Here is a 27,506-nt window from a genome sequence, read left to right as displayed (position 1 = left end):
AGACACCATAAAGCAAGATTTCAAACCAGCACCACTGACTAGCAGCAACACTTTGTGCTTTTCCCACTGCCCCTCCAGTTTTCTGGTTTGTTTTGGCTGACACACCTACATGTCATCTGGCTTGGGAAAAAACAGGACCAACATCACTGACACAAAACACAAACTGCAGGTAAAATGGTTCTTTTGTTTGTAGAAACCTCCTCCTCGCTCCAGTGCCTCCCAATTATCTCTCACCTGTGACATGGATATACTGGGGCTTGTTCTCTGCTGGGAAGTTGAATGCAGAGGCTGAGTATTTATCTTGCACAAATCCAAATCTGAAGAAAGAGAGACCACAGGAATTAAGGAAAAAAAAAACAACAAAGATAAAAAGAGCCACTCCAGGTAGGATTCCTCAGTCCAGGGCAGGGGCACTAGGGAAAATCCTTCCACTATGACAAAGGCTCCCTCTTCTTATGGCCTGAAGGCAAGAGGAAAAGGGATGAAGAGAGCTGAGCTTCTCCAAGTATTCTCTGGCCCTGCCAGGCACAGTGTGAAAGCCTGTGACCTGTCCCAGCCTGTGCAGGACACAGGAGCAGCAGCAGCTCTGAGCAGCCTCTGACAAAACAGGGCAGCTGCATATGAGGGAGGGAAGAAGGAGAGAAGACAGACATTCCCTGGGTATGTTTCCAGCTGCAATATCATTTTCTTTTCATGCTGGGCATTCTCCCACGCAGAATTCAAGCAGCTCACCTGACAGTTCTCTGCTGTTTGTAGGATACTTGTTCCTCTGCTGCTTTCTAAACTAATGAAAGCTGGTTTCCAAGCTAAAGTCCATTAAAGAAGGCAGTTTCTCTGTCACAAAAAAACACCTTAGCAGCAACACCACGAAACAAACTGGAAGTTCAACTCCACAAAGGAGTTTCCAACAACTCCTTCTTAAACTCGGCCCAACCTCCTATGTACACCTCCATCCCAGGCTCCTGCCTATTGTCAAGCACTGGTTGGCATCCAGTTCAAGACTGTGTTAAATCCACATGGAGGAAATAACTGTCCCTTCTCAGGAAGAATCTATTTACAATCTATCTGCTTCTAACTTAGAATAACAGGGCACTTTCCAAAGGCAATGCCCTCCCTAGGAGGAGTTTTCCTAAGGAGTGACAGGCTGAAACCTGCCCCTTGCACCCCCAGAACCAGCTCCAGGCACGGGAACTGTATTTTAGTCTAACAGTCTGTGAGCAGACTTCAGAGAGGCAGAGAGCACAGAACCCACGGGACCCAGGAGTGACTGTCTGGCACAGATCTTTATTCCACATTATCCAGGGAGACACAAACCCTCTGCTCAGCCCACTCTGTCCATACCTGTGTGCTATTGCCTCCTGGAGCAGGTGCATTCGGTCCCAGTACGTTTCAGGTTCGAAGCCTAAAACACACAAAATGTAACAATTATCTAGTAAAGCTACTTTATTTCCTTCCTTTTCAAGACTTCAGTTTTCCTCAGAGGACTTCTGTGCACTTTTTTCCTCCTTAGCCATTTCTTTTAGTCTCAATTTTTTTCTGTCAGCTGTCCCTTGAATGCCATCTTATTAGAGATGTGTCTTGTACACATCCCTGAATTCATATTTTGTGTCTCTTGAGATGAAGGAGAGGAACATAAAGGTGTGTGTGGGAGAGGACAAGGAAGGAGAGTGGGCTGCTGTGTATCAGAGTGCTATGAAAATAGTTCAGTCAGTGGGGCCGTGGTGACCTCGCAGCATATGGATTTGTCACATTTGTTTTACATTTACACCTGGACACTGGATCAAGGATTAATGAAAATATCATATTTACTATTTTAAAACAGAGCCTGTTGCTAATTGTCCCTTCTCATCATGCAATTTTGCCTCTCTCTGCATGGGACAGAGTTCTCTGATCTTTGAGTTTCCACCTGAGACTTACCACAACACTGTCAGTGGGAAGGGCGAGGTCACACTGCAGAAAAGGAGATTGCAGTTTCTAGAGCTTAATCTCATGTGCAAACACTCTAACCATGAATGTAACCATGGCAACAACAAAAAAAGGATGGCAGTGGTGAAAGCCTAATCTCACTGAGGGGGAGAATAAACAAACACAGGATACAAACGCAGAGCAGCTGTGGGTCTACCAGCAAAACAGACTCAGAGTCTGTCAAAGGAACAGCCACTTGTCATGGGCTCTGTAAGGGTGTGAAATGTTAAAGATCACTGGGGAGACCACCCTTCCTGTTTGTTGGTGTTTCTTGCTGCCCACCTCACCCTGTTCATGCTGACTATGCTGCCAGCACAGCCTCCTCCAGCACCACCTTCCCCAGGGGGCTGCTGAACTGCAAAAACAAGTCCCTCAGCCACCTAATGCCTGGACGGTAAATGAGGTCCTTTGTGTCAGCCACGTGCCAGCAGTGACCTGCCTGGGGTAAAACAAGGACCCTTTCTTACCATCAAACAGATGCTCACTGCCCTCCTTCAGCAGGCAGCTCACGTTGAGGGGGATGAAGAGCTGAGCCCGAAGTGGGTCTCCGTACAGGTAACTGGGCAAAGCAAACGGGCCTTCCAAGACTGGGACGAGCAGGAACCCACAGGAGGTGGCTTTCCGGTGCCAACCCTGAACCTGAGAAAAAATTCAAACAATGAATCATACGACATATGTCATCTGACGAGGGGCACTTCTGTGCATGAGAGCAGCTCGTTCCCCAGGAATAGATCAGACATGCTCAGCTCCCCCCAGGCTCAGCTCGCTCCGCATGGCAAGCACACCAACGTCCTTGCAAGCGAAGCAGTGCAAGCACAAGGCACCAGGCTTTCCTTTTTCTGAAGTGCCACATCCATCAGAAAGCACTCTAAAATAGGACATTTTTCAGGAACTGATTCAGCCTACTTATCACCAGTGGCTAAACACTGCTGCTTTACTGGAACAGTGCAATTGATTTTAAATAAAAGCAAAACCAATTACCTAGTGCTGTCTGGCTGGGTGGGGTAAAACCTGGTGTTAAATAATTTGAGTTTTACAGAAGCTACAAAAGGGGAAAAAATGTCTGAAAATTAAAAAGTGACACAAACCACTTATATTTTCAGTTCAAAATGTTTTCAGCAAGTTAAAAAATAAGCTAAAAAGCATTGCTGAACAGGAAGAACACATTGCTTGGAAAAGCCTTGTTATGAAAGCAATTCCAGTGAGATTTAAAGTTTTAAGGTTTGGGGATAGAAGGAATGCAATGTGAAACAGATTCTTTTCCAAAGACCCAGATCAGGGCTTAAAGTTTGCCTAAGGGGGACTTAAATTCATCACCTTGACCTGTGCTGATCTCTGCATACTGTGCATGAAACCCACTAACAGCAGAGCACTGCCCTGCAGACAGAAGGACTGTAGGCAGTGTGATAAACACTGACCAGATGCAGCAATGCCTACAACCACCAGGAAAATTACTTATGGAAATAAGGGCAGATCCAGCCCACTGGCTCTCTCCTAACACTTCCCACAACAATGCCCCCAGTTGTTTAAGGGATACAGAGGCCAGCCGGGCGTTTCTGTGGCCATCCAGAGCACAAGGACTCTCACCATCTCAAAGAGCACAGCTGCAGTCACTGCCATCCAGTGCAGCTTGATTTCAAAGGCAGCATTCAGGGAGAAGTTGCCATGGTAATAACAACTGCACCACTCCAGCCGGTCCGTGCGGTTGTTCACATCCACGTCCAGCGTCACCGTCCGCTGCTCGGGCACCGTGGCAGCTACACAGCCAGGGAATGGGGTGCATTCAAAGGATGCATTAGACACAGGGTGGGAGGCAGGACAAAGAGCAGAAGAACCAGGATGAGCTATTTGTAATGAATCTGTCCTCCCATTCTTCCCCAGATATTTTTGGGCTGGCAGAATAGTCCCAGAATGCCGCTCATCCAGACCACCAAGGACAAAACACCTGAAGTATTTCTCGTACCAGGGGTATGTGCTACAGAATCACTTCCCCAAGCAGGCAAAAGACATTTCAGCTGCAATAAAGAGAAAACCAAGAGTCCAGCAGCTAACTATGGCACCAGTTGCCTGCTGATTAAGTGTGGCTAGACAACATCTATGGCTTTCTCATACCTGTAACATTCCAAATATTTCTATATGCCCCCACCAGAAATCTCAACAGGGTGCTGTTACAGAGGGCAGGAGCATTCCAGGACTTTCCACAGCTAAAGGAGATTAGAAGTTAAACTTCTTATTTCTTTAACCCCATATCAATATCCCACATTACCGCAGTGCTAAAATTGCACATCCAACACTTCTTGTAAAAGCAGGAAAAGTCAGCCAAGACATGCAGCAGCCTTCCCATCACTGCAATACCTCCTAGTGCTCTGCAGCAAGGGCTGGGATAGTGCCCAAGATCCAGCTCCCTTTGTGCCCTACACCCCAGCATCCCAGTGAAGGAAAATCTCAGGTGTCAGGCGAGAGAGGAGGAGAAGCACAGCAAGTGGAAGTGACCTGGCTGGTGTCACACAGCAAGGCCAGGGACAGAACCCAGATCTCCTGACTCAGAGACCAAAGTCCTGCCATGAAACATGTTGACACTTTCAACTTTTCTTTACAGAAATACATACTTTAACATTCCTATAGTGTTAAAAATGGACACAAAACAATGGGCTGCAAGGCCGCTACTGAAAAATGTTTGCCCTTTTTATTATTGCATGCACAGGGGATGGATGTTGCTATTTCTTGCTTAAGTAAAGATGTGCACCCTTTTATAGGGTCAGCTTTTAAAATTATCTTATAAATTAATGGCTTTACGGTGTTTAAAAAAAAATTGAAGTTCTTCCTCAAGGTAGATGGAAAGTTCCCACCTTCACTTCTACTCCAAGTTAGCTGGAGACAGTTTTCAAGTTTATAAGGAAATCCTTTACATTGCTATTACTGCAGCTTAAACAGGAAAAAAAAGGAAAAACACAATAAAAATGTAAGAAGGTAATCTAGTTTTGTTTTATAAACAAGAGCCATTTCTATGTTTGGGAAATGTATCATCTGCAATTTCTGAGCTGGTCTGGTATTGTCAGACAGACCAACACCTTGAGTTTCTTTCTCTGGCTCCTTTTCAGTGGGATATCACTGTGAGTGTAATGCTCGTGGTCAGAAGGTTATGGTGCCAATTTTGTAACAAAGTGTGTTGGAAAACATCATCCTGAAAGCTGGGAAGCCAAAGCAGCTCAGCCAGGTAGGTGCTGGTCATTAGCCAAGGGGTCAGTGCCACCACCACAGCCCAGGGTGCCACACCAGCACGCCGTGAAGAATGAGCTCCCTGCTCCCTTAGACTGTTCCTTTTGCCAGACAGTGCAGACTCCCTGTTAGGGCTGGAGCTTCTCTCCACCTGGTCTGCAGCTGGAATTCACAGGCAAAGCAAGAGGAACACAGTCCAACCAGGTGAGCTAATCCAAAATACATCAAACACTGATAAGAAATGTCCACGTGTCTGAATTCAGAAGCTTCAGATTAGAACCAACATATTGTAAGAGAATAAACTCTGGCTTCCATAGATCAGATTTTAAGAGGACTCACCTGCTTCCCAATTGTCTTGTGCTATTGAGTATTTAACTAATGGTTTACTAAGCAAATCGGGGAGGAGCAGGCAGGTTATTCTCCAGTCACAGACTCTGCTACACACATGACTACAATTGCTAGTGCATGCACTGCTACAAATCAAAAGGGACAAGATTAGGTGTATCACAGGTCAGACTTCCACTGGGAAGGGAAAGGGGGTAGTCACTGGGCCAGCGATTTGGGAATTGGGAGGGATAAAGATTTGAGAGATACACGGAGCTTGTTCCAGAGCTCCCAATGCTTGCATGCAATTTTATGTCACAGCCTGACATTTAGGGAAGGTGGGGAGGGGAAGAATTAAAAACCACAACCAAATCAAGACCAAGAGAGGAACAAATGAAGTCACGTGGACCAGGGGTCATCTGGGTTTAGTAAAGCTCCTTGCCTCAGATGAACTGGTGAAGTTTGGGTATTTTGAATACTGTTTAGAAAAGGGACAGCATAGAAATATCATTTAAGCCAGTTCCTTTTTAAGAAAAAACTTCCACAGTGGATTTTTCTACAAGAAACTGTAATTCCTGGAATAACCAGAATGCATGTGAGCAATCTGAAGACATTTATCATTCATTCAAGGATTGCAAATTGGTTCAATAGCAGAATGGACATAATTCCATCTGCAGAGAAAAAGGAGAGCTACACAGCTGTGCAATAGGTGACATGCTGCAGGAATACACTCTTTCCCTGGCTAGTGTCAAAGGAAAGGTAGGAGGGCACTGAGGCACTTTCTTGCTCTGCTCCTTTGCTGAGTCTCAGCCTTCTCACCTCAAAAAGAGGGCAGACATAGGACAGTGAAGGGGTTTTCTTGGCTAAACAGCGAGTAAGAGATCAAACCACGAACAGGATCCGGCCCAAGTGCCTCCAGCCTCCACAATATTTCATGCCAGCCTACATTCAGGCTTCAGCTCTGGCCACAGAGCTAATGAGGTTGGATACCAGCCAAGGCAACAGATTTATCGTGACAGGGAAAATATCCTGCATATGTTGGCTTCAGGGAATTAACCATTAGTTCAGACTTCCTTTCCTTAATGCTTTCCCATTTCTGATGCTGTTCCTCTTCAAACAAGGCTTTCAGAAATACAATGATTACTGTGACTTCAGGTTTAAGAGATACTACACCAGCAGGAAGGCACTTCTCTTCAGAAGGTCAAATACACACAACAGGAGAACAGCAAAATTTTCTTTTTATCCTTAATTGCTAGGCCTTTAACAGATGCATCTAAATAAACCTGAAGTTGCAGTTCTATAGCAATGATTTTTCTCTTCATTTTAAACAGGGAAAGAGGAACAAAAGCAAGTGACTCAGGCTGGCCTGGAAATGCAACAAAAAGCTGACAAAGCAACACGGTCAGTCATGCAGCCAGTGTGTTTCACGGGCTGGTAGAGGCAGTCAGTGTTCTGCTCCACACATTATAGGACATTAGATACTAATAATGGTATCTTGCCCAGCAGCACGATCTTCCTACTGCCTCCACACCACAGGGATCATTTGTAGCTGGGCTTCACAGACTTAATATAAGGAGTCTGGCTCTGGTTCAGATTAGCTAAGAAAGCCTCCAGCACATCACAGAAAACTTCTAACACATCTGGATCTCACTGTGGTTTTTGCCACTAGGAAGCAATTAGACATGTAATTTTAAGAACAGTTTGGCTGCTCTGCTGTTCTCACAACTTATCCCTCCATGCTCATTGCAGGTTGTGAAGAGTCTCCCTGTTTCTGCAGGGAGACAAAGTATTTTCCTTTCTAAATTCTAGAGGTTCAGAAGCATGAAATATTTTAAGAAATAGTTTTTATTGTACCCCTGTCCTCCACAGTAAAAGCTGCCTGCTCAGCCAGTGAAACACACCTCCAGCACACGAGAGAAGTCCACGTTCAAGACACATGTAAGGCCAGCATGAAATTTGCAGCTTTACTGCTGGTCCACGTGAGATCATCCCCTTGGCTGGCTGCTCTTCCCCTTGCAAACTCTCCCCCTGCACTTCCCCAGCTGTCACCTGTGCTGTGCATCTACCTAAGAGTGCAGCTGCCTGGCTCCGTCCTCCGAAACTGCGGCTAAAGGAACTGTGCCTACTTGCATAGGAGGCGGGGCGGCTGGGCAGCCAGGGCAGGAAGAACGCCGGGATCTCTGAGTGCAGGAGCTCTTCTGCCACAAAGGCCACCTCGAACCACTTCCTCTGGAAGGCGGAGAAGTCGTCCATGGCAGCGGTGTGCCACATGGCAGGCTGCTGCATCCCCACTGCACAGGGCAAGGACAGCTGCAGTTAGACCAACACCAGGGGAGAGAGGGAGTTCTTGATGGAAAAGAGGCAGGAGAAAAAATTACTTTATGTTTTCTGCCTTTTTTTTTTTGTTTTTTTTTTAAACCAAACAGGCTGAGTTTCTTAGACTCCCCTTAGATCAGTGGTTTTGGTTGCTCCCAAAACGCATTCCTGCTGCAGCACCCATAAGAATCAAGTAAATCCTAGAGATTATGCAAAGGGATAGTGAGGAAAGTCTTGTAATAACACAGTGCTGACCTCGGTCTGGTTCTTTGTCCACAACAATCTTGTAAAAATAAAAGCCATAAATAAAGGTTCGTAAAGCTTCTCCAGATGCATGGACAATCAGCTGCTCTTCCAGCATTTTCTGAACAAAAAGAGAGAGAACCGAGCAAATGTGATGAAAAATTCACTCCTCCAGTCACAGAAAGAGGTTGCTAGAGAACATTAGGAAATAATTTTCTTTCTCTTGACATCTTTTTGTCCAGCTATGTGCCTAAAGAGAATACCAGCAAAGTTAGCTCTTGGTATTCAGTAAATGTAACAGCAATTCCTTATCTCCATGAGAAATTTTGTTTGACCTTTCCACAGATGTCTGCCTTCCTCTCTTACCCTGCTCTGGTTTTATAGATGGATTTGTAGGAAGGTAGGAGGTTGGAAACATTCTAAGTTCTCTGTTAATTGAAATGGGATTTCAGCAGAGGAATGAACTCCAAAACACTTCCAATCTTCTGCCCCTGACACAGTTCAATACAGAAAATCCCTTGATGAACACAAAGAAATGTTCCTGCATAAAGTGTGTCTTCTTCAGCATCCATAACAGAGAGGTCATGTGCTGGTTTTTGTAAAAGTTCATTAACTAATGATCAGAAGGAAAACCAAAATCAAATCATGCTGTAGTGCCTCACAATTCCAACACGATGCAGAGTTCTGGATAACTACAAGCTAATTGGAGGTTATACACAACTGTCATCCTACAGAAGTGGAAAAAGATACTATGTATTACTACTGAAGGACATGTTGCTGTTTTGTGATAGGGCAGCCAAAAGATGTCATCATCACCTCATTTTGTTGAACAGTTTTCAATACCTATCAATATAAGGATTTAAATAAACAACAGAAATTATTGCTATGCTTTCTTCTGCAATTCTACTTTCTTCACAGAGTGAGGTATTTCTGGCCCTCCACATGCCCCTGGATAGCTCCCTTACCTGCATTATGTCAATGGCCATGGCCTGGGTCTGCACACCCTCCACATTATTGACCAGCCAGTGCACAACTTCTGCACTGATGAAGCAGTACGGGGAGAGGCCCTTCTGTTCCGAGAGCAGCTGGATCCCTGTGCTGAATCACAGCATGTCACACGTGTTAACACACAGTGATTGAGAGTTCTTTTAAGTAACAAAGACAAAAATCACGGCTGGGGAAAAAATAGGGTGGGTGGGGGATAAAATACAGGACAAGAAATGCACAAGGCCCACACAGTGACGTATCTTTGGCTTCTGGTAACGAGATGAAGAGCTGACATTGACTTACTGAGAATTCCTGCTTTGACAAGATTCTGGGATTCTAATAATTGAAGTCTCTGCATCAATACTTGTACCTCAATTGCTATAAAATTCCTCATTAGGGAAACTGGAACTGAATAATAAAAGGAAGTTTAAAACTCTTCCCCAGCTGACATGGGGCTCTCCCCTTGGAGTGACTCCGTGCCTCATGTCCTCTGACAAAACATCTCAGCAGATGTAAAGCATGTTTATATTAAAAACTTACGTGGGGTGTTTCATGGCTTCGAGAATCTCCACCAAAGTGGAGGAGGAAGTCAGAGCACTTGTGGAACACTGCTGAGAGCTGTAAACAGAAGCACGTTCAAAAATCAGGGAAGCTTCCAGATTTGTTCAAATACGTATGTTTAAGAGAAATGTTCTCTCTTCTCAACAATGACTGTCACATTTATCTCCTTTTTCATATCAAGAAGGACAGCTAAAAGCATCAGACCTTTATTTTCCCCCTGAGGCCACCAGGACATGGTTATAGGGACCCAAGGCACACTGTACCACATGCAGTTGTAGTCAGGAGCAACTGAGAGCAAACATTTGGAAGTTGGCTTTTTTTTTTTTTACTGTAATATACAACCACAGGAAACAGGTGCTAATAAAGTTTATTTTCAATATTGCTTCCTCCTCAGTGTCTCACTTCCAGGTCAGAACCTCTTGGATTTCATCAACCTGCTCAATCCAATTAGACCTGCAGGGCCCCCCCCTTTGCCAAACAGACAGAAGATGTCAATTCAGAGCCTGATTTTCTGCTAACAGATTTCAGAAATGGAATTTCTTCATTTCTTGAAGAATGAAGCTCTTCTTGTGGGTGGGGAAATCAGGCCTTGTGTTCATTTAATTCTGGAAAACTGGGTTGCAAGGCTTATTTTACTACCACTCTCTCTGCACGGGGAAATGCTGCAGTAAGGTCTTGTGACAAGTGCCTCTACCACTGACAGACAGCACAGCTTGTTCTCAGGTGCCTGTTTAAGGGCCCATTCCTTGACACCACAAAGGGGCTGTAACTGAACAGCACTGCAGTCCAGCACTGTTGGGATTTTCCTACCTGCCCTCTGCAGCTCCAGCTGTGCTGTATCCTGGCTCTGCAGCATTCTGGGCACTTCCCAAGGTCTGGGTGCTGCCCCTGTCAGGCACCTGCCCCGTGGTTATCAACATGTTGCCATCTGAGGCTGCAGGAACTGACTGATCTATAGAGACCTGGGAGGAGTAAACACAGCAACATCTTCATGAAATTCATGAGGTAATGCATTTCCCCCCTCCCCACATCATCTGTACCTCAGCTCAAGTTAGTTAACAGCAGGCAATACTATAAGGAAGCACAAGCATATGCAGAAAGGATAAATACAGTCTTATTTTTGTCATCACTGCAGAGCTCCTGACAAACAAGAAATTCAAACCCCAGTAAAGATGAGGATCACCAGTCCAGCAACGACTGTGTTGAGAGAACCACTGTCAAACCAACACCACCAGTCCCAACCTGACATTTTCAACTGTGAATAACTGTGATTATAAACACACAATGGACAGAACAGGGCACTTAATCACTATGGGTAAGTAGTAAGCATTTAGCAAAAATAGTTTCGACTCTAACTCTCAAAAATATGCAAATGTATCACACAGAATTCATGTTTCATAATGCACAAAAAAAATCAGCTCCTCTTCTCTCCTTTCTCAGGGCAGTGTGAGCAGGCTGGTTGGCACCCACCCACACCTCTGTCGCCAAGACAACAGGAACACTTTCCTCCCGCAGGAACACTCACACCATTGCAATGGTAGACTGAATAGTTCACCAAATTAACATAAAATCGTTTCAGAGAGAACATGAATGCTGAAGGACTCAGCAAAGTACAGGCTGTAATTGCCATCTGTCATTAACACGGCTGGTTCAGGAAAGGCACATTATATAAAAGCTCGAGAGGTGGGGGAGAGAACACGAACAGCAGAGTAACTCCAAGTCAGGCTGGTGTAAATATGAGGGCTGCTCTGCTGTGATGAATCCACAGCACACACACAGCTCAAAATCACAAAGCTGGGAGCTTGACTTAGGTCTGTCAGCCAAGAGTCCTTTATTTATGCCATTTCTCACATCCCAAAGATCTCTAACTCTGCAGTGGCAGATGTTTTTCTCGGGCAGCCAAAATCAGCAGATGTTCCATCCACTGTGGACCCCACAGTGCCCACAGTCAGCTAAAGCCACTCTCCCTCCTCAGAGCCACTTCAACCAGCAGCATTTTCTATGGACACACTGTGTTATTCTAATCCCTAACTGGTGTTAAGTGTACAGACGAGTTCTGTCACAATGACTCTTTGAAGCCGAGATCACATCAATATTTTCAGCCCTCAGTTGTTTAAGAATCCAAGAGCACAATTTGCCTTGGATCTCCCCAGAGCCACCAGTCAAACAAACACCACAGAAGAAATTCAGCCAAGAACTAGATGAGGGAGCTGTTGCCATTTTGTTCCGTGAGGGAACATAGAAAACAAGCACTTATTGAAAAACAAAAACAGAAGCTTTAGTAGTTGCCATGACAGTACTGCAAAGGACAGCGAGACAGGGCACAGGAACATCCAAAGCACAGCACAAACACTGAATGGTGGAAGGAAATAGTTGCATCTGCCACTTTGTCCTGCTAATGCTGCACATGTCCCTCTCAACGAGCAGATCTGCAAAGTAACACAGGTTCCCCACATGGCAAGCTCAGGACACAAATGCTCTCCATCACCTCAGTCCAAAGCCAGAGATGACATGAACCCATTCAAAACTAACCTGGGAGTAGAAGGCTGAAGCTGTTCGTGGGCTGCGAACAAAATCCATAAAGAAGGCCCCATCCTGAAGGCATCAGAGGAAGTAGGCCCATTAATGGCAACAGCAACAAGGAGTTGAAGAAAAGCAAATACAAAGTTGTGCAAGTATGAAATGACCACAGAGAGAAAGTATGAGGAGAATGCAAACCCCAGACCCAGAATGTCAGATGCAGCAGAATGCAGAGCATCAGGAGTTCTGACACACATACCATTACTTTCTCTCTCTGTAACAAGACGTTGCTCTCCCTTAGCACAGATGCTTTTCCAAAATTTTGGAAATGCACATTGATTGGAAGCCAATTGAAACTACAGCCTTCCCTCCATACTTCACAGGAGAAAGACTTGAGCTCTGAAGTATGTGGGTTTCCACCCCAAATGCAAAGCTGAATAGTGATACAGAAACCTGTACAACTACAGGTGTAATGACAGAGACAGGTGATTTTTTTTTTTCAGTCTGTTAGTCATTCCAATGATAAAGAGGGAGAGGCAAAGAGTTCTTTTCAGGAAGCACACTCTTCCTTGTAAATGCAGGTCTGGTATGGTGCAAAGGAAAGGGAAGAAAAACTCATCACAAAGACCCTTCCAACACTGTGTTTAATACCTTATGCAAAATTAAACAGATGCTGCCTGTGCTATGTTCCCACCTACTTGCAACCCCTGGGTGAATTTATTCCCAGTTGCTATTCCAAGATGTGTCAAGATTCTCTTATCACATAAGACAATGCAGTGAAACCCAACTAGATTTTCATTCTTTATTTGCAATTCTTTATTCTGTTCCCTAGGCAAAATATTTCTGTCTAGTCTGCAGTTAAGATGCTGCTTACCTTGGTACGTACATATAAAACATTTTCTGGAAAGAATCAATACCAGGGTTACATGGCTGGCAATTTACACAGTGCCAAGCACCCTGGATCCACAAGGGCAAAGACTTCCCAAACAGATCAGGCATCAAGAGAACTCACTGTGTTAAAATCACACTGTGTTGCCCAGTAACTGGCTGAAGTGACTTGCCAATTCTACTCTGGAACAGAGTAAAGGTGGAGCCAGTGGCTCAGTTTTGGTCTGGAATAACTCCAGCACTGAATAGCATCCTAGAAAAGCATTTGCTCCCTTGGCTGCTGGCAAAGCACAGCTGTGACCATTTGTCAGTACTTTGGCTCTAAGTCTGCAGACAGCCTAGAGACCTCCTAAAGGGCTGGGGCACCAGGCACACACTTGCTGATGTTCCCATGTGAGCACAGAGTTCCCTGACATGGCTACCTGTCTGCTGGCACCTTTCCAACAGGCATGAGCCATCAATTTGGAGATCCCAATTGCTTATTCCCAGTCCCTACATGTAAATATTTACAGGAGTGTTTACTACTGTGGTGTGAAAGGCCCTCAATTGACACACACTCTTCCAGAGTCTCCAGTCAGCCTTCTAGAGAGGCTTTGGAATATAGTTACTTTTAACATCACTCAAGATGGCATTTGCTGGTAGCACAAAGTCTGTTAATTTGTTCCCAACACACCACTGTGACATTGCTATGGAAGCAAATTTTGCCTTTTTGCCCTCAGAAGCAGACACAACATTCTTCCCTCCTGTGTCCTAGGTGGAATTTTCACCAGTTTTACTGACAAAAAGAGACAATTAAGATTTCTGTTTACAAAGAAGGAGGCTGGTTTTTCAAAATGGTAAAAGAGGAGAGTGCAAAGCCTGAACTATGATCTGGAAGTTTGCAAAAATGCCTCAGGTCAGGTTCTGCACCTACTCTTCCAGACTCATCTGTGTTCTCAAAGCACTCTAATTCTACAAATAGGTGTCTCTTACAAACACAATCACTGCTACTCCATCACTTCAACTATCAATATCCAGATCTCCAGAATAACACAAGGCTTGTCCCTGCTGGTAGCAGAAAACTGTGGATGTTGAAACATTAGACACTAAAAGAAAAATACTGAAAGAGGTGGTTGATAGTGGTTAATCTGAGAACCTTTTCTCTGCAGTATTTCCACTTTTGAACCCAAATACAGATTACACTTAGGTCCTGTATCTTTATTAAGCTCCTTGGTACTTCTGTTGAAAGACCTGCATGCCAGAACACAGAAAAAACCCCAAATATTTCTGGTTGGACTTGGAGGCAGAGTTCCTGCTCTCCTGGCACTCACAGGACACTTGAGAAGAAAGGCTGAGGGGTAGCACAGTCTTTTCTTAAAGTGTCTGAAGAGAGCTCCAGGAAGACAATTTTCCCCAGCCTGGAGTCCAGCCAGTGAAGGAATGACATCTGAATCACTTCTAAGGAACACATCCTCTCCTCTGAGCAGAGGCAAGAGACTCAAGTTTCTGCTGTTAAAATTCCACTCAAGCTTCACACAGTCACGGCCTAGAGCTTGATTTTGCTCTCCAAGACACACACAGATGCAGACAGGACTGTACTGCTCAATCTGACAGTCCAACCCAACTGAAATGAAATGTGCTACCAGAAAAGGAAAGGGACTAATTAGCAAATAGCCCTTAAATCAGCAAAACACACTGAGATAACATCCCAGGGATTCCATATCACTGTCACAGTTACAGAACTGAAGAAAGGTTGTGCCCCAGCTTCTTCTTATGCCCTTGCACATAAAGGCCAGTACAGGACCAGCCCTTGCTGGATTAGAGGGTAAGATGTGGTATGATGTAGCCACGTGCTTAGAAAAACAAATCTTTGATTATTTGAGAAATTCTTATGTAAAAGAAAGCTAAAGAAAGACCAGAAAGTCTTTACCTTCCGAGGGCTGTCCATATAGGTGGGTGTGATGGCAATGCTCCCACTCTCCGAGGGCTGCCCAGAGCTCTTCCCAGAAAGCATTGCTGCTTGCTGCTCCCCCAGAGTCCTCAAACAGAAGGAAGGAATCCAGAGTTTATTCAAACACACTCTGTGTCAGCTTCCACCTGAGGGCAACTGCTGCAGAGGGGCACTGCTGTGTTTTCAGACAGTTGCCTTCCCACACTGAGGCACAGAGTCAATCCAACATCCCATAAGTACCTTTTACCCCACATAACAACTCAGACCCTTGAACTCACTCAGTTTTGTTATGCATGTGCAACACTAACTTAGCACTACAAATATTAAATCTCCTGTGTATTTAACATAACATGAGGCAGAGTTCCCCAACTCTGCTTTAGTCAGCCCAGGTGGAATATGTAGGAAGGATGTTCTAGTGCTCTTCACACAGCCTGTAGAGACTCACTTCTGACTGGCTTCCATCTGCAGCAGAGCTGAGAGTGCTGAGGTTCCTTTCTTCCCAATGGGAGGTCCAGGCTGCTCCAGAGAGTGGGTGGGAATTGGACCAGAAATCTGCAAGCCTTTCATGGCAGATCCTTTCTAACAAAGAAAAAAATGGAAGCACAAACTTAGTCAAGCTACGCTTAACTAGTAAGCAAGAACACAACCTCATGTCAGCAGGGCTTTATTAAGGACACATTTAGTATTGTGAACTGGAAAAAAATTTGATACACACTAACCAGTTTCTCATCATCCTCTTGAAACCACTGTTCACCAGGAATTCACCCATATGGTTCTGTTTTCCCAATCCTTTTCCTAAGTCTGCAGCACAGAGCCAAGCCAGCCAGAAGTTCCCAGCTACACTACCTCAGAGATCCCTTTTGGCCAGTTCTCTGAATCCCAAGGTGCAGTAACATTCTCAGGCTGACCATTCTGCAGCACAAAGCACAGTGCCTTTGCAATGAGGTGGCATCAGACTCGTGGTAAGAGAAGACCCACGAAGATAAAAATAGAGCAGCAAGAGGCCAAGGCCTGGATGGCTCTGCTGTGCAGTTCTCTGAGTGAGAGCTGTTCTGAGTCTGGTTCCAGCCACAGTAGCATAGGATACCCATGCCAGGTAAATATAACTAGTTCAAGAACAGAAAGGTGTTAACAAGCACAAACTATCTAAAACCAGACACAGCACAGCCCTCAGCTCTGCCCCGTGTGTATGGATCACCCATGGACACAGGCCACGGCCCCCCAGCCTGCCTGGGGCCGGCTCAGGTCTCTGCCAACGCTCCATGAGGTGACTCAGACCCGGCTGCATCTCTGACCCCAGCACTGACTCACCCGGATCATCCTGTCGGACCGATGGCGGCGCCGGATGCGGTTCAGCCCCTCCACGAAGCGGATGAACCCATCCAGGAGCTGCCACTCCTCCTCGTCGGAGCGGGGCCTGTCCCCGTACACGTCGCAGTGCGTCTCGCCCTCCACGATGCGCTTCGTGGCGCCGATGCAGGCGGGCAGCAGCAGGAACCGCGTCCTCCAGAACTTCAGGGACTCGATCAGGCTGAGGAAATACGGAATTCAGGACGCTTCAGCGGTTTCCCAGGAAGGATTTCACACAATCTAAAACACACACGTACCTGCTGGGCATTCCAGAGAGCACAGTGACTGGGTCACTCTGCTGCCCCTGAGTCAGAACAAGCAGGTGGGCAAAGGAAGGCTCAGCAATATAAATGTCAGGGGGAGCTATTAAAACACTGATATGCAGAAAACAAGGCCATTGTAGCATAGAAATATATTTTCTTTCCTGTAAAAGAGAGGATGCAAAGGCTTTCTCTCTAAAAGTAAGCAAGTAAAAAGGAATTTCAAAGGTGCACATTAGCGTAGGAGGCATTTTGACTGAGACCTGAAAAGATGACAAAGACTGGTTTTGTCATCAAAAAGGCTATTGATGCTAGTGGAGATATTTCACATTTCTAATAAGCACTGTGCTCTGTAGCTTAGGAGTAGGACTGCAGTCAAGCCTAGTACTCAAGCAAACCTCCAACAGCTTCAAAATACGTGGAAGTTTTGAGTCAGATCCAGAAATGAGTAAGAAGCCAAGAAAAGCATCTGTGTGGTACAAAATGCCATCATATTTCTTTGCATTTGGAAGAAAAAAAAAATTCATGCTGAATTTTGTGATCAAGACTCGGTCTCAAAGATCAGATAATGCACCAGCAACAGAGTGAGGTTCCTACAAGGCAACAGCTGCTACCACCAGACAGTGAAAGCAGGCCAGATTTTCTCCCTGGAGTACTGAGCATTTGTGGGCCGAACTTGCTGATGAAATTTTAGGTCAGAAAGGAAAAGAGGCAATTAGGACACAGAACAGTCTGGATGGAGAAGATCTCACCTGAAATCCTCTGAGCCAGCAGAGCAGATATACTGATCCAAGTAATTCCACTTGTACTCTTCTAATCTCTCATGGGAAAATTCTACCCAGCAAGAGACAAATTCAGAGTCAGAGTGTGAGGGGCACAAGCTGTAGGTGTAGTTTATCTGAGCAGATTCGTATGGATACCTAAAAGATCAAACACAAACGTTAATCTCAGTGTTACCAATACAAGTGCTGCTCTTTCTTCTCCTAAAGAGAAAGAAGGTTCTGCACTATGTTCTTTCAAGCAAGCACAGACAGCTGGAAAAGAATGTTCATCTGAACACTGGCAGCAAACTGCTCAAGCAGAGAGACACTCACTTGGGTAGGTACCGAGTCACGGTGATGATTTTGTCTTTCAAGGTGACTTTGTGGAAAGTACGGCCCATACTCAGCCAGTACTGATCTTCCTCCTCAGCTCGATTTCTTGATACAAGACCTAGTTGTGAAAGGCAAACCCCTTTCAGCTTTTTGCAGCAGTCAGATTTCAACAACAAATTGTGCCTATAGACTCCAGAACTGGAGTCCAGAATTGGGCTTCTGAACTCAGGACAAACTAAAATCCATCTTTCAGGCCACGTTTTTTGGAAATACTTGTACAATGAGTCTTTTGTTCTTACAGTTCAGGTTTGTTGGTATCATGACCAAAGAGGAGCATTCGGGATTCACGAGCCTCCCACATGGAGCCCTCTAGTCAGACCCACCAGGGAACAGCCCCAGTGAAGTGTTGAGCACCTGATGTGATGGGAAAGCTGGGATCCACTTTCACTTCCTCCCTGTGCCTTATTCCTGGAACTAACCTCTTAAGCTTGACACATAAGGTAAGGAGCCTTGCTGCTCATTCCCAAAACAGAGATTAACAGTGTATCCCAATTCTGTGTATTCCCTGCTCTAAGAACACTGTGTCATGCTGACTTGCCAAGGGAATATCCAGAAAAAAAAAAAAAAAAAAATCAGAAGTCAAACAGCGAGTCAGATTCTCTCCAAGGAATATGATACTCCCTTAACCCACCTCAGTCCTCTGGGGTTTAACTCAGTTTAGCTGACTCATGGTTTCAGGACAATGAAGCTTTGCCTTGGACCTCCATAGCTATTCTAGTGTTAGAAAACTGCCTCCAGATACACACATGTGGAAGCTTTAGGTCTGTCTTCTTCCAGAGATGTGCTCTGCAGTCACCATGTGACTTGAGTTTAGGAGTTATTCACCCAAAGAGCACTGAAGCCATTGTTCTTTGGGTTCACCATCATGAATATGAGACCAGTTTCTCAATAAAGCTAAAAAATCCTGCACCTGTCCCTTCCCAGTGCAGCCTCTGTGCTGCTCCAGACAAGGCTCTCTCCCTGCAAAGACTTCCATGTAACATCAAGGAATGACAACAAAAAACCAAAACAGAGGGCTTCACTGAGCACCTGTGCCTAATTCAAGGTAACTGGGACTGGCAGCAGGAAAGACAAAAGAGGGAATTGTCAGTTATGGGTCACTCACCTCGGCTGTAGAGGGGACTGCTGCTCAGGGGGGGTGGCACGGCTGGGGCCGGTTTCTGTGGCTTGGGTTGCACAATAATTTGATAGCCTTGCATGAGGCGCTGACAAATAAACTCCTCAAACACCTGCTGGGCTGTCATCTGCACTCCTTCCTCATCCCTCCTGGACACAAAGGGCAAGCAGACCACAATAAGGAAGCTGACACAAACCTGTTCTTAGCTCTGTGCTTCCCAGCTGAGGGTTTGTGCCCGTGCAGGGCCCTGGGCAGTGCCTGGGAACACCTGCCTGTGGGAGGAGGGAAAACGGGCACCTTTGGAAATCAGCTGTGTGATTCCCCAGAGGTGAGTTTTCCAGCACTTTGCAGACAGTCTCAGGGCAGTTTTTGTCCATGTTCAGCAGAGCTCAGAACTGCCAGTGGGCAGCAATGCTCCAGCCTCTTCCACAGTGGGAAGCGAGAGCAGAGAGGGATTAAAGACACATCACTGTGGCATCTTATTACAACTCCTTCTGCTCTGAACTTCACCTTCCCGCTGCAAAGGGACATTTGACATTCCCTTTAGGTGTTTCTTCATTAGTCCTGCTACTCCTTATGTATTATTTCAATCACTCTGACTAATATTTTTGTTTTGTGCCCATAAAGCAGCAACATGAACAGGTCTTTTGATGCCTTACAAGCTGTGGAAAGTCTGAAAAATGCTGACGACGATGAGAAAGCTTCAGTAAAAAAAACAAACCAACTCTCTTAAAGAATAGTTACCACAGACCTCTGAGACAAGCTGAGAAGTTCTATTTATCCTACCAGCACTGTTTTCCAGCAAGATTTCTTAAACTAGATATCCTTGAGAGTAAGGATAAGCATCTTAAAACGCTGCGTGTCCACGTGCATTTGCTCATTTAGTGTTTCCAAAACGCTTGCTGGAAAATACATTAACAAAGATGACAGCTTGAGGTTGGGTATTTTGATTGAATACAATAACAGAAAAGAGATGCAAAAATTTGTGCACTAATTCTAACGTAAAATCTACAGGACACCGTACTGTGGGATGGTAACATTTGAAAAGGTGCAACGTTATCACGGGAAAAAGACAAATCTAAGTATTCTGCTGCTCTGTTAGGAATTCATCCTTCACTTGCAGGGGTTCCAGTGATCCTCTTCCATCACCTGCTCCTTAAGCACTTGGATTCAAGGCATTTACAGAGAAGGTGCTGGCCAAACCTGTCAATGTCAGCCTCTGGGAGCAGGTCATAGCAACCCTCCGTGTAATCGTTCTGCAGGCTCTGGCGGTCCGGGAAGTAATCGGTGGTGAGGGGCAGACAGGCCGGAGTAGTGAGGGATTTCCAGTCCACTCCAACTGTACAACAGAAGCCTGGCACTACGGGGGGAGCAGACAGCGTCAGAACTGCCTCGTTGTGTCATGGGGGGCACACAGTGGGGGCGTGGGGGGCACCCAGGAAAAAACAGGGTGCAGAGGAAGATGAAAGGAGCGTGTGAAGAGGAACGTTAGAGCGAATGAGGGACGAAAAACAGGGTTGGCGTAAGGTCAACAGGGACAAAAAGGGGGTGAAATGGGAAGGGAAAAGGAAAATAGGACGGGAAGAAGGGAGGGAGAGAAAGAGACAGAGTTTGTTAAACAATGCAGTGCACATGCTGCTCAATCCCATCATGCAAATGGCATTCACAGTTAATACATTTAATTGTCTCTTGATTGAAAGCTAGAGCTGACACAGCCACTGCCCTTCCAAATTACAGCAAGTCAGGTGCAGTTACTGATTATTAAAAAACAGATCAACATTCTAAGTCTGAACAAGAAAATCAGACCAGCTTTGCATCCTAGACAACTGCAGAAGGAGCTGGAGAGGAGGAGAGAAAGAATGACAGACCAGCCACTTTCTGGAATAGTACAATAGCAGAAAAGGGAGCATTTCTACAGTTATAAAAACAGAAGACAGATCCAGAGGGGTGGGAAGACCAGAAAAATAGCAACTTGGAAAGGAATCCTTTCCCACACCCTTTCCTAGAGTTATGCTGCAGTTTTGAGATTACAGAGATCTAAAATGAGACATTTAACTAAATTATACCAAATCATCAGCTCACCACTTCACTGCATTCTGACCTGACTCAAACAATCTGTATCAAGCCCCCTGGTCAAATACTGATCCTTAACTTTTTGTCACAGAGATCCTACAGGCAGAGATTTATTTTACTGTAAAAGTGTTAACACTAATGGCAGGAACACTGCACAAGAAACTAATACAGGACAGACTGCTGTAAAGAAAATGTTTCTCAGGCAGTCACACACTTGTTTCTGTGTGAGGTAAAAGCAGATATTTCTCAGTAAACAGCACCAAGTACAGAAAGTGACTGAACTACTTCAGTGAGCTGGTGCCAAACAAACTTTTCATACTGAGAGGCAGAGATGAGTTCAGCACCTTTTTGCATAATAGTCTGGTAAGGAAAGAATTTCAGATGTAATGCAACAACCAGCTTCACAAGAGCTACAGAACTGCAATCCCAGTGAGACCCAGTACAGGGAGATCCTGCAAATTACTGCAGGGCAAAATAAACCACTGCCAAAAGCCAAGGAGGCTCCTCAGTTTCTTGCCTGCCACCTCCTGATGCCTCTATATATGAACATGCCCTTTCTCTCCCCATCTTCCCACCTATGCAAACTCTCTTCCAAACCTCCCTCTTGCTTACTTGGATCTGGAGAGTTAGAGACAGCATCTTCCAAGGAATCCTTGTTCTGAGTTTTGAGGTTCGTCCCTACAAGAAAGAAATACCTGTTTTATTTTGAGCAATTATACACTTGCCTTGGATTTCAAATAAAAATAAATCAAAAGCATGCTGATGTTTTAAGATACAGCATTTCTCTGCTTGGGAAGAACTCAGGGTTCTGTACAGCAGAGAAAACCACAAAGTCAATTAATGAGGAAAAAATATATCTTGGATCAAAATTCAGACATCTCACTAGAAGTGCTCAGTAGCTACAAAACAAGCAAAAACCACCTCCAGAAAATAGTAAAACACATCTTGAAAAGTAGATGTCAAAAAAAAGCAAATAACAACAAAAAAAGAAGTCACCTGAAATCATTTAGCTTCATAATCTCGAAGGTATGAGGAACAAAGTACTTTCAAATATAATCAGTATCCAAAGCCAGATTTTTTTTAATTGGTTTTCACATTTTATGAACAAGTTAAGAAGAATTTCAGAAAACACAGGAGAAGCAAGAAAAGAAAATATAACAGACTTTCACTGGGGGAGAAGAGAACCCATATATAAGGTTCTAATTATCTAAGACTCTAAAGAGTCTAAGTAATTTATGAAAACCATAATACAGATTTACTCCAATTCTATATTTTTAGGCATAAACTACCAGTACATATTTCATCCCTCTACCAGGGGGCAGGGAAGAAACAAAACAATTGATTTTCAATCAGCAAATACAAACTACCCTTGCCAGGCTAAAGATTTTAGAAGTATTAATTAGGTCTTCAGTGCCCCTAAATAGGTTCAATATATTTATTACAGACTGTTTAAAAATACCATGTTCTGAAAAGGCAGCAACTTCCATTATGTTTCAGCCTGTAAGATACACCTTGGTCCATACTACAGTAAGAAAGAATAGTAAGGAAGTTGTTATTTATTGGGAAAGGAGATAAAGTGATAGAAATGCACAGTTTTTGAAGACAATTCAGCTTATACTAACATAAATAAAGACTAATGAGGGACCTAATAAAAGTGAAAACTTAAGTTTTGATTGGGACTTAAGACACTATGATTCCTCCCATTCTCAAATGGCTTTGTTCTAAGCAGCCTGTTAACCTGGAAAACAGAGACTAAAACTGCAGCTCAGTGACACTAAGCCAGCAGGATGCTGTGGCCCCCCCTTGACCAGTTGTTCCTAGTCCCCATGTCACATCTGTCTGCTGTATTTGCATCCATGCTTGTGTGTTTACAGTGCAATAATCCACACAGCAAAGACAAACCCATTTGGAGCAGTTCCCTGAGCTGGTACAAACAGCTGCTGTGGCACAGGAGAGAAAATGAGCAACTAAGGAGACAAGAAAAATTGCTGCCTTCAAACCATTTACCAAAACCCAAATTTTAGGAAGCCCCCAAACATTTCAGAGGAGCAGTTTTTTAAAACTAGCTTGTGTGGATTTACCCAGGAGATTGGTATCAGCACCAGAGCTGTTACCCTCTCACAGAAAGGGTGGTCATCTGCTTCCATGGTGATGCCAGGGAAACAGTGGAGGAGCTGTTCTAAGTGCCATTCACCTCTCACCAATTCCTGATGCCACCTGCCATCCACTGCGGGAACTGCAACGAGATTATTCGCTATCACCTCCCATCTGCGGGACAATAGAGACAAACGGCCAGGGAAATACATGGGGTCGTTTTTCACTCTGAAGCCCGTGATGCAGCAAAACGTGCTGCAGCAGCAGAGGAGAACCATAAATCATATTTTTGGAAATGAAAAAAAAAAAAACCGAACACAAAAACACAACCCCCCCCAGGCTTTTTCATTTCACAGGTGACTCAAACCTTAAGGGAGAAAGCCAAGTCCCCAAGTTCAATCAGCAAGGCCCAGAGTGGCCCCTACAGATGGCTGGGGGCAGTTAGGGCAGGTGCTCAGAAAGGCTTCCACAGGGACACAGATTAACTTCTGCCACATCCCTGATTTATAGCCCATCTACAGACACAGGGACTGCTGTGCAATGCAAGCACCTCCACCGCCAGGATATTCTCTGCCTTTATGTTGTGCAAACTGCATCCAGCTGAAATGCAGTCTGGTAGCTGCAAGAACAATCAAGGTCTGTCTGGAAGGCAGAGAACAAGACAAACAAAGCCAAAAAATTAAAGGTATTCAGATGAAATTCACAGAAGGAAACGACAGAAAATCACTTTTAATGTGACTACGTGAACACAAGACGTGACACCCAAGAAAATGGAGTGGTTTAACTTCTTTATGGCTCTGCAAGGTGTGAGCACAGGAGAAACAAAGTTGGTTTAATCCAATGTAACTCTGACAGGTAAATTAAAAAAAAAAAATATCTCTAAATTGGTTTTGAGAAAGGAACAGAAGTCTTGAATGCTCTGGTCCAAAAGATGGCATTTTTTTGATCACATGTCCATGAAAGTAGAGGGTAGGCCACAAAAAAACCCCAGAGAACATAGAATGTTTAGCATGGACTATTGGTCCACTTACAGGGCCCAAAAGAAAGGTTGAGAATTTCCACTAATTCAGGTGTGTGGGTAAGGTGAGAAAGAGACACTAATGTTCAACTGAAAGTACAGACGTGTCTTCTCTCAGAAGTGTGTTGAAACATTTGGGCTGTGTGAAAAACATTTAGCATAAGCAGCACCATCTTCAAAAATGCTTAAAATCTGGAGAAAGTGCATTTGTAGACACTGATAAGAAATGCTGGAAAACACTGAATCCCAGAACTTACCATGTAAAATAAACCTTCTTTTTTACAGTTTCTCTCAAAACCTAGATATGACCAAACTTCATTCTTTCCATCAGCTTCCATATGTAATATATATAAATATATATATACACAAACAAGTTTCTTCATCCAGAGGGGTGACAACTTAAGGCAATGGCACAAAGAAAAAAAAAGTTCTGAACACCAGTGCATATTTAGTTATTTTTGTGTCTGGACATCAGTGTTTTGTTATTGTGGAACTCAGTAACTGCCTGAGTTTATAATAGGTAAACAATGAGCATCTTTCTATACTAAAGGTTCTAAGACATATCTAGAGAAGTAGAGACACATTAACCAAAGCAAACCAAAAACAACAAACCAAAAAAACTACCACACACCAAGAAGCCCAAGTAAGAGCATCAACAGATCACTCAACTCCAAAAACTGTTTTTCCGTTACTGGCTCTTCCTCCTTGGCAATGCCTGTGCTCCCACCTGCCCTGACTCCTGCCCCTGGTACCCTGGCACCACCAGGGAAGGGCTTGTTCAGGGCTCTCCCAGCCCCAGGCTCTGCCCCTCACCTGCCCCGTTGCTCCCAGCCAGCCCGTTGGAGAACTCCTCTGTCCCGCTGAAGCTCAGGAAGGAGCCGCTGTCCCCGGGATGCCGAGAGCTGACATGTCTGGAGGAAAACAAACAGACCTTCCTCACTTGTGCCATTCCCTGCTTTTAACAAATACAACCACTACCAGGCCCCCAGCCCTGCTGCCTCAGCTGAGTCCATGGTGGATCCCAGCTCTTCTCCCAGTGTTAGCAGAGATGGCAGCACAGACAGGCTGTAACAACATCCCCCATCTGTCCAGGCTGGTTGTTCTCTGCCTCCAGCAACAGCCAAAGCACTGCCTGTGCAGGACAGCAAAGAACCAGCTACTTGTGTCCTCCCCCGAGGGAAATAAAGCTTAGCTGGTTATTTACAGATCTGATTTTGTGGTCCATAAACCCCACATTCCAGACTGAGCCAACTGCTTTGGATGAGCACATCATCCACAGAGACGACAAAGATCCAGAAAAGGAATTGCCAGGAATATGACACAAGAGATTGGTGTAATGACAAGATGCTTTAGCACACCAAGATTTACGTATGAAGTCATAAAAAGGTTTTGTTTTGTTTTTTTAAATAAGAACTAAGGAACAAAACTGGGGAGGATGATAATTATGGAAATTTATGGAACACGGGGATTACAGTATTGTAAAGGAAAACACGAAGTATAAGATAGGACAACGATTGTTCTATAAAATGGAAAAAGAAAAAATCCAAACATGAGGGGATGTTCATGCAAAGTCTACCCAGATTCACCCTCAGGACCTCACCTGCCTGTGGCCTCATGGTAAGCCAGCTCCAGGAGCTCAGCAGAGGAATGGGTCAGGTCCTGCTGCCCACTGCCCTGCATTTCTGCCATGTTCTGCCGGGTTTGGTGATGGATCTGGATGGCTTCTCCTGACGGACCTACAGTTACATTGGATCATTAATCACCACATCTGCACTGACTCCTCAGTTGCCTGAACTCTCCTTTTGCCAACAGCACAGGTAATGATGACTAATGGACATTAGGAAAGCATGTTTACAAAATTTCCAAAGCATTGAACCTCTGGCATCTCTGAAGCCAGTGAAGTAAAATTTTCTTTAAAATACTTTGAAGGGCCTACTTTAGGCACTAAACAATTATGAGAACAATTCAGCATCTGAAAGTCAACCCAAATTGTAGCAACAATTCCCTTCAGGAGCTACTACAGGATTGTTCCCCAGTACTTGTTTGCCAACAGATGTAATATTTTCCAAGAGAGGACTGAGCAGGCCTATACACTCAGCTCAGGGTGTAGTACTGAGAGAACCACTCTGGTTCTGCACTTTGTGTTAAAGCTCAGGCAAGGAAGCAGGAAAGCAGTGTGATGTGCTGTTCCTTACCCACGGGAAAGGTGTGCATCCAGCGGCGCCGGTTCGACGTGAGCTTCATGGGCATGCGGGAGGGGGCGAAGGGGTTGATGAGGGCCCTCTGGGGGGTGTATCCCCCCGGCCGGATGTGCAGCAGGGATTCGGCACTGCCCACGTGGAACCTCCCAGGGGCGCTGGAGTCCCGCTGCTGAGACTCCAGCATGTTCTCAAGGACGTCTAGAAAACACAGCACCGAGTCAGCGGGAGATCGCGCAGGAGGGAATGAACTGCTCAGGGAGGGAAAGATCCCCCAGGGCAGGAGGAAATAAGGAGAGTTGAGGAGCAGGCAGGGAGAGATGCTGAAAGCAATTTCAGTCCAGCCTGAAAAGTACAACATAAACAAGAATCCAGACAAGAAAAAGCATTATTCCATCTGCCATTACAGCATTGCTGAGAACTGTGACACTAAATGAAGCCATGAAGAAACCACTTGCCAAGTCAATTGTGAAGAATTTTTCAGAGCTTAGAGAATTTCTGAGAAATAAAACCACCAGAAACCTCAGGATGAATACCAAGGACATGGCAGAAGCTACAGCTGAGCAACATGTGCCTTTTCTGTAACATTCAGATTTGAGCACTGAAATCAGGGATTACTCCCAGAAGACATGGGATGTGACCTCCACAAGATAAGTTCATTGTCACTATTGGATGTAGAATAGAAGTACAGTTATTTAGAAATAGGAGAGAGAAATATACTACATGACTAAGTAGCAACTACTCTGCCCAACAAGTGGAAATTCCAAAGAAGAGGAAGGGTCTCATTTACTATTCTGTACTGCCACATGAAAAACCTCGATTTCTCTCATGCTTCTCTCCCCACCACTCCTATGCCACACACATCCCCATCCAGCTGAACACCTTCAGCTAGTCACCAGACTACCCTTCAAACTACAGGAGTAACAGAAATACCAAAAAAATTGTACTAAATGACAGTATGTGGAAACATGAAAGGCAGCTGTAGTGCCAAGTGCACTGCTGAGAGCAGTTCTACACCAGTAACTCTGATTCCTTTGACAGGATAAATATGGTATCAGTGTCATACAGTATGACATGAAAAAACAGAAAAAGCCTTCAGGGATAGAATTTGATAGAAGATGAACCAATTGCAGGAGGAATACAATTTACCTAGAAATGAGTTGGGTTTGTGGAAGACACTGCATATTGTCTGAGAAAAAAAATTAAATTGGAAGGGAAGAAAAAGGAGAGTGCCAGCACTGCTAACACACAGAGACAGCTCAGCAGTGCATTGTCAAAAGGAAGGATCT

The 27,506-nt window shown here is 44.7% G+C and overlaps 1 protein-coding gene across 6 annotated transcripts in view; it reads right to left on the bottom strand.

The window, feature by feature from the left end:
- The window catches only part of DEPDC5 (DEP domain containing 5, GATOR1 subcomplex subunit), a 43,578-nt gene that overhangs the window by 1,070 nt on the left and 15,002 nt on the right, over nucleotides 1–27,506 (bottom strand). For 2 of the 6 annotated variants that reach the window (XM_051805329.1, XM_051805330.1), the window contains 21 exons: nucleotides 26,215–26,418; nucleotides 25,620–25,755; nucleotides 24,833–24,930; nucleotides 21,520–21,585; nucleotides 20,038–20,221; nucleotides 18,823–18,983; nucleotides 17,658–17,775; nucleotides 17,316–17,483; nucleotides 16,265–16,484; nucleotides 15,399–15,532; nucleotides 14,933–15,041; nucleotides 12,148–12,210; nucleotides 10,426–10,577; nucleotides 9,595–9,672; nucleotides 9,033–9,165; nucleotides 8,080–8,188; nucleotides 7,575–7,799; nucleotides 3,553–3,722; nucleotides 2,433–2,604; nucleotides 1,342–1,402; nucleotides 235–317 (listed from right to left, as the gene is read on the bottom strand). In XM_051805329.1, coding sequence (XP_051661289.1) covers nucleotides 235–317; nucleotides 1,342–1,402; nucleotides 2,433–2,604; nucleotides 3,553–3,722; nucleotides 7,575–7,799; nucleotides 8,080–8,188; nucleotides 9,033–9,165; nucleotides 9,595–9,672; nucleotides 10,426–10,577; nucleotides 12,148–12,210; nucleotides 14,933–15,041; nucleotides 15,399–15,532; nucleotides 16,265–16,484; nucleotides 17,316–17,483; nucleotides 17,658–17,775; nucleotides 18,823–18,983; nucleotides 20,038–20,221; nucleotides 21,520–21,585; nucleotides 24,833–24,930; nucleotides 25,620–25,755; nucleotides 26,215–26,418 — 2,844 coding nt within the window. The remainder of the gene's footprint in view (nucleotides 1–234; nucleotides 318–1,341; nucleotides 1,403–2,432; nucleotides 2,605–3,552; nucleotides 3,723–7,574; nucleotides 7,800–8,079; nucleotides 8,189–9,032; nucleotides 9,166–9,594; nucleotides 9,673–10,425; nucleotides 10,578–12,147; nucleotides 12,211–14,932; nucleotides 15,042–15,398; nucleotides 15,533–16,264; nucleotides 16,485–17,315; nucleotides 17,484–17,657; nucleotides 17,776–18,822; nucleotides 18,984–20,037; nucleotides 20,222–21,519; nucleotides 21,586–24,832; nucleotides 24,931–25,619; nucleotides 25,756–26,214; nucleotides 26,419–27,506) is intronic. The other 4 variants (XM_051805333.1, XM_051805331.1, XM_051805334.1 and 1 more) reach the window with 4 other exon arrangements.

This window comes from Manacus candei, unplaced genomic scaffold (genome assembly GCF_025592945.1).
Source record: "Manacus candei isolate 608988 ecotype Guabito, Panama unplaced genomic scaffold, ASM2559294v1 h1tg000064l, whole genome shotgun sequence".
Classification (NCBI taxonomy): Eukaryota; Metazoa; Chordata; class Aves; order Passeriformes; family Pipridae; genus Manacus; species Manacus candei.
Note: the sequence above shows the minus strand (reverse complement) of the source record. Positions and strands in the feature narration are given on the sequence as shown.